Source organism: Bos taurus, chromosome X (assembly GCF_002263795.3).
Source record: "Bos taurus isolate L1 Dominette 01449 registration number 42190680 breed Hereford chromosome X, ARS-UCD2.0, whole genome shotgun sequence".
NCBI lineage: Eukaryota > Metazoa > Chordata > Mammalia > Artiodactyla > Bovidae > Bos > Bos taurus.
The window spans coordinates 51,825,072-51,832,085 of NC_037357.1; the positions used below are offsets into that span (position 1 = coordinate 51,825,072).

A 7,014-nucleotide genomic window follows, 5' to 3' on the forward strand; every position below is an offset into this window, starting at 1 on the left:
ATCTCTGATGATCTGAGCTGACACAAGGTGGCAACTGGGGACCACACCCAGCTTCCCATACCCCAGGGTGCCGCCTATAGGGACATTGCCATTTCGTTTTTGCAGTGGTGCAGTGTAAAGGACAGAGAAGGCAATGGCACCCCACTCCACTACTCTTGCCTGGAAAATCCCATGGACGGAGGAGCTCGGTAGGCTGCAGTCCATGGGGTCGCTAGGAGTCAGACACGACTGAGCGACTTCACTCACTTTTCACCTTCATGCATTGGAGGAGGAAATGGCAACCCACTCCAGTACTCTTGCCTGGAGGATCCCAGGGATGGGGGAGCCTGGTGGGCTGCCGTCTATGGGGTCGCACAGAGTCGGACACGACTGAAGCGACTTAGCAGCAGGCAGCAGCAGCAATGGAAGGAAGGGACTCCTGTGGGCTCTAAGTATGACCTGGTGCTGGAAGGCTTCCCTGCAATCTGAAAGCCTTGATCACTCATTGGACGACGGTCATGCCAATCCTTGCCTCCTGGCAAATGAGCTTAGAGCTGGCGCTGGAGGAAGTGGTCGCGGTTGACCCTTCCAGCTCCACCTACCGTTGCCAGCCCATCAGGGTCTTTCCCGCCTTATCCGCCGCCGGCTCAGCTTCGGTGTTGGTGGGCCGGTCTGCGGGCCACCCCCTCACCATTCCTGTTGTGGGGCCCACACCAGCAACTCGCAGACTCCTGTTCCCTGTGCAGCCGACGTCTCTGCTGTCCCCACCCCCACCCTGCGGTCCCACTGCCAACAGCGTCTCCTCAGCGCAACGCTCAGCCCGGCGGCCGCCATCTTCCCCGCAGACATCACTGCAGGACGATCACTGTCTGGCACGTCTCTCCTGCCATGTCTGCCACAGAGGAGCACGACTGGATCCCAGGTGGCCCGGATAGAGCTGGTGGCGGGGCGGGCCGCGACCCCAGTCTCCTTGGGGTCCAAGCATCTGCTTGCGAGGGGACGGAAGGAGTCGAGGTGGCCACGGCTCTTCTGGCTTCCTTGGAGGTCTCCAGAGCCCTTCCCGCGGAGCAGGGTTGGCCACAAGCCCCAGTGGAAGAGGAATGCGGTAGAGAGCCGTTAGAGGAGTTGGAGATGGAGGAAGGTGTAGAGATGCAGGAGGACGAGGAAGAGGGTGAGGCTGACTTCGACTTGGAGGACGTGGAGGAGGAGGAGCACCTGTCTGGAGAGGGCGAGGAAGAGGAGGACGAGAGTGAGCAGGAGGGTGCGGCAGAGGTTACAGGCCTTGGGTTCTGCGTGGAGACGTTTGGGCCCCTGTTCTGGAGTCACGTCGACTCCTTTCTACACAACTTCCGTGACAACAAACATGTCCTGTTCCGGCCTCCCACTGACCGCCTGATGGCCAGGGGCCGCTCCCAGCCACCCTCGGACCCTGGAGAAGGTCCGGTGCCTCCTCAGGAGCAGGAAGACCTGGGAGAGGGAGGCAGAGTCTTGCAGGGTGAGTACCCGGTGGAGGGCGCTCCACCCTGGGAGCTGCGGGATCCTGCAGAGGGGATTGCTTCCTAGAAGACAGAGGAACCATCAGTGCAGGTCGAGTTCTGGGCGAGGAAGCCCTGACTGCTGCCTCTGAGACTGGGAGGTTGAGGCCTGTGATCCCGGAGGGGCTGAGGCGGGCAAGTGGTGGCTGAGCCTTCAGGCCCTTGTGGGGCCATTGAGCTCAAAGGCAGGTAGGTCTCTAGCAGTCACGCAGTGGGTCAGAACTCTCAAAAACCTCCAGGCACAATTTACACAAGTGGAAGCCCAGTTCTGGAGACCTTCATGGTCTCGAGAAACAGCATGCTGCCTTCTACCAACCTAGAGGCAAACAAGTGGCATCCCTCCCTGTTGGTCAACGGCTTTAACAAATGTGAATATTCTCGGTAGGAGGATCTGAGAAAATGATGACATAGCACAGGGGCACTTTTCAGCGATTGAGGAATCTGTGAGTGTCCCCATAGAATTTGTCTTTAAGTCAAAGGAACATTTTTTTCCATTGAGTTTCCGAGAAACACATACAAAATGGTATCAGTATCAAATGATTTGGATCCCTTCTCCAAAGGGGCCAGAAATAATCAGAGAGATCTGTGTGGCGATCTACTGGAAAGAGGGGAAAAACGTTTGTGAACATTGTCAAGCAGCAGACATGATGGGGGGCTAGAAATGTATCCAGGTATTATTTGTTGTTTCTTTTATTAAACCTATTTCTCTTCTCTCAGGCCTAGACTCTGCTGCTGATTTGAAGTTGGGATATTTTCCCTGCCAACTTTTGACCCCAATGTCTGCATCATTCTGCCCTAATGCTGAGGGTGAGGATCAGTATGAAAACGCTGATGAAGACGAAGAGGATGGAAATGAAAAACCTGAAGGACTCTGAATGAATGTGGTCTCAGCAGAGAGCAGCTCTGGATAATACAGGTATTGTTGTATAGGCTTTAGTACGACATAACCATTCCTGACACATACCCGTTACTAACAGCTTTATATTTTTAATTTTTCTTCTGTAAATAAGAAAATTGTTGAAATTTAATTTTGGCAAAGCAGTTTATTGTTAATAATGTTTTCTAGATAATGTAGGAGGCAGTATGTTCTGAAATGTATTTCATTTATAGCCACAAGTCCTTTGTCCTGTAGCTTTAAGTCCACTACAGATGGGAAATTTACCAGACCTGGAAATGGAGACCAGGGCTTGTTTAGAGAATAGTCACCAGAAGCAGCAGCTAAAGTGACTAGGCCACGCATTAGCTGTGTCATCATCACCTGGCCACAGAATTGTAGTCTCTTGTACTGACAATGACTTTGAGAAAGCAATTCCTTACAAAGTAGTAAGATGTTAAGGGTTTCAAGAGAACTGCATTTCAGGATTAATTCACAAATATTAGTTCAATTTAGATTTTTTTATTCAAAAGAAAAGAAAACTAGTCTCAGTAATATTATTGGTTGTCACTGAGTTGGTAATTAAATCTTTATTTCTCTTTCCTCTATTCATTCATCTTTTAGTCTCTCACTCACTCTCTCACTCTTCCTTAGTTTTCATGCATGTGGATGTTTGATAAAGCCTCATCCTCATTTTACACATGTGGAAACTGAAGGTCTCTCTATATAAGGGATTGATGATTTGTGCAAGGGAATACCAGTTTTTTAGGGGGAATGGCTTATTTAAATCACAGTGTGACCTTTCAAGGAAACAGCAAGCATTTATAGTGGTGGGCAATACGGAAATAAGTTTTGTGTGAGCAGTGATGTGCACCCTGATCACTAAGGGTCTGGGTTACAAGAAGAAAACATTTTTGTTTTCTCCTTGTTGAGAAAATAGATGTACATAGTATTGACTCATATTTAGAAAGTCACTGCATGTTATTGAGGTACAATTGTTAACTGGCTCTTATTTCATCCTACAGTGGGAAGGCATTGAAAGAAGCAGACAGCAAAGGAAAAGATGAATTTGTTCTTCATGGATATTCTTGTTTTCATTAGCCTGAAATACTAATTTTGTTTCAAAGTTTCAACCGCCCAAAATGATATTAACTACTGACATCTGACTTTACTATTACCTTTTACAGATAATTGATAGTATTGTTCACATTGGAAATAAAGCTTGTTTGAAATTAATTCTCCCTTAGCCCAGTCAAGTTGACACATAAAATTAACCATCATAATTCCTGTGGAGAATACTCACCCTGTACATTGCCCATGAGATGACATACTTACAGGATGATGACCTTCCACCTATAACAAAGACAATTTGAACAGGTCTTAGGTGTCAGGTTGCTCTAACAAACACATTTGTTAACAAATGTATTTTCTTAATTAAGAATGAAATGGATAACATGTTTATAAAATACTCTTTCAAGATAAGTTTGAGAAAAAGGTATTCTAAAGGCCAGTGACTAGAGGCCCATCCCTTTGTCTCAATTTATTCTGCTCTTGCCCAAGGTCAAGATTGATTATCTCTAACTTGGATCATTAACAGCCTCTTTCTCTCTGATTTTCTGCACTTTCACTATGATGTGTCTAGGAGTGAATTTTTGTTTTTTATCCTGCCTAGAACTCACTGAGCTTTTAGAATCTGTGCATTTCACTTGCTCTGAAAAATCCTTGGCCATCATTTTCTTCCCCATTTCTCTCTCCTGTCTTTCTGGGATTTGAATTAAACAAATACTTTGTATTCTTATCCTACTTTTTTTCATATTAATCTATTTCTCCATGCAGAATTCTGGATGATTTCTTCTAATCTATCTTCCAATGCAATAATTGTCTTAGGTTTATTTTTCTTGATTACATTTATCACGATCTAATGGTTATGCCAATTTTTATTTATTGATTGATTTTTTTTTTCTGAGCTTCATGGCTTGTGGGACCTTCCTTTCTTGACCAGGAATTAAAACCAAGCCACTGCAAAGCACAGTGAAAGCATGAGTCCTAATGGCTGGAGACCAAGAGAATTCACTCTCTGCTGCTTTTTATGATTTTCTGTTCCCTGAAGATATTTTAAAACATACTTTTTAATTTTTTGAAATATAGGCCATAGTGATTATAGTCTACTCTTCATTCTGGCTGTCACTTACAATATATTTTTTTTCCTTATGTGCGTACATAAGGTACAGGGCTTGAAGTTCCTTGGATCACTAAGTGATGTATATCTAGGCTGCAATTTATTCCAGTGCTTGTTACTTCTGGTTCACTATTACCTGAAAGGAGTAGTCACTTATTTTCAGCTTAAAGTGGTGGCAGAGTTCATCAGACCTACTCATTGGAGCTGTGGGATTTGACTTTCATTTTCTTTTCCATGAGGCCACCAAAACCACAGATCAGATTATTTTCCTGCACAAATTCTCCAAAAGCTTGCTGCTAAATGTAAATTAGAAATCAAATTCCTCAGTTTGGACAATCAGATCGAAAATGCTCTTTCTGAGAAAGTACTGTACAGCGCAGGGAACTCTACTCAATACACTGTGGTGACCGAAATGGAAAGGAATTCTAAAATAGAGGGGATAACTGATTCACTTCGTTATATGGCAGAAGTGGATATAACATTGTAAAGCAACTATACTCCAATAAAAATTAACTTAAAAATAAAAAAAGAGATGTGGATGGAAAGTGGAGTATGTGGAGTAGATTATGGAGAGAAAACATGAAGAAAAGTTCTCTGCCAGTTAATGAGAAGTCTGAAATTTTTAAAGTAAGAAAATGAGGTGATTTTATTTGGATTTAGACATGGCACTTTATTGGCAGTATGGAAATTGTGTAAGTGTCATAAACAGAATGTCTGCATTCCCCCAAAATCTGTATGTTGAAATCTTAATTCCCAGGGTAATGGCTTCCCTGGTGGCTCAGACAGTAAAGCATCTGTCCGCAATGCGGGAGACGTGGGTTTGTTTCCTGGGTTGGGAAGATCTCCTGGAGAAGGAAATGGCAATCCGCTCCAGCACTCTTGCCTGGAAAATCCCATGGACGGAAGAGCCTGAGAGGCTACAGTTCATGGGGTCGCACAGAGTCGGACACGACTGAGCAACTTCACTTCACTTCACTGGTATTAGAAGGTGGAGTGTATGGGAAGGGCCTAGGTCATAAGGGTGGAGTCCTCACGAATGTGATTAGCGCCTTATTTAAGAGGGTCCAGAGAGATACTCTGCCCCTTCTGCCAAGTGAGGACATAGTGAAAAGTTGGCATTTAAGATCCAGGGAGTGGACTTCAGGAGACACCAAATCTGCTGGTGCCTTGATGTTGGATAAACCTGCTTCTAGGACTGTGAAAAATAAATGTTTGCTGTTTATAAAATAAAACATTCTTTCTTAGCTTCATTTATTCACTGAGTAGGTATTTTCTGTGCACTGAATGTGTGGCCCTCACTAGGCCAGATGCTACCTATTCTTTTGCTTCTTACTTCATTTACCTCTTGTCTTACCTCCCAATCCACCTTATACTTTAGCAAAACTGAAATACTCATTGTCATGTGACAGGGCCAAGTCAGATAACAGATAGGCTAACACCTAGGTCAGTGATATTTCCTCTACCTCAAAATATGATATTCACGTTTAAGTCATAATACCATATTCATGTTTAAGTCCATTCAATCTAGATATCTATGAACATTCTAATAAATGACCAAGACAAAAACTCAAAAAGCACAAAGTGACTTTCTCATATTCCTTACTGTCTTTTGGAATCTTTCTCATATATATCTGGGATGTAAGCTCTGGAAAGAAATTCATTTTTGCCATCAAGCTTTTGGTAATTTCCATAGTCACAAGGGGTCTTCCTTGGTGGCCCAGTGGTAAAGAACCCACCTGCCAATGGAGGAGACACGGGTTCGATCCCTGGGCTGGAAAGATCCCCTGAAGAAGGAAATGGCAACCCACTCCAGTATTTTGCCTGGGAAATCTTAGGGACAGAGAAGACTACAGTGGGGTCCCAAGAGTCAGACACAACTTAGTAAGTAAACTAAAACAGTAAAACTATGAGGCTTTTCTGTCTACATGTTGGGGCCAGGATGCTGGAGCATTAGAGTGGCCTGCTCTCTAGGGGCTAACTGCCTTGAAGATCTGATACACTCACTGACTTTTGCCTTTTTCCCCTTCTATGATGCCAGCCAAGAAGCCTCACGTCAACTTTGCACCCCTTAGCTATGGGAGGGGGGCACTCCAGGTGCCCAATTTCTGTCCTGATGACCCTCCAGAGCCCTATCATAAAACACATTGACTGAACCTCTTCTACCTGCGGGGAGCGAGCTCCGCCCCTGGCAAAGGTCTTGAGGAATGAGGCTTGGCATACGCAAAGGCGGGATCAAGCCTCAGGAGTCTCCCTGGAAATTCTCGAGCATCTACCCCCAAAACCAGAGTCTGCCTACCTTCTGCTTTGTGCTTTCACCTACACCTCTGACTTTACGGGGGGCTGTACCCCACTACTTCTCTCTGAATAAAGAGTTAGCTTACAGCTCCAGTTAATAATTCCTGGGTGTGACAGTGTTTCAACCTACAAACTCCTTCGGAAGTCCTCTA

General features: G+C 44.9%; 1 protein-coding gene across 1 annotated transcript; it reads left to right on the plus strand.

The window, feature by feature from the left end:
• Window positions 1–462: 462 nt before the first annotated feature.
• Window positions 463–4,260, plus strand: LOC101904765 (uncharacterized). Its single transcript, XM_024988632.2, has 3 exons — window positions 463–1,474; window positions 2,232–2,430; window positions 3,414–4,260. Exons 1-2 carry the CDS (start codon window positions 868–870, stop codon window positions 2,387–2,389), a joined length of 765 nt encoding a protein of 254 aa, XP_024844400.1. The 5' UTR covers window positions 463–867; the 3' UTR covers window positions 2,390–2,430; window positions 3,414–4,260.
• The last annotated feature ends 2,754 nt before the right edge of the window (window positions 4,261–7,014 follow it).

Coding starts and splice junctions, on each gene's coding strand:
- LOC101904765 (XM_024988632.2), top strand. CDS start 868: ATGTCTGCCACAGAGGAGCACGACTGGATCCCAGGTGGCCCGGATAGA. Junction 1,475..2,231: donor GGGAGGCAGAGTCTTGCAGG/GTGAGTACCCGG, acceptor CTCTTCTCTCAG/GCCTAGACTCTGCTGCTGAT.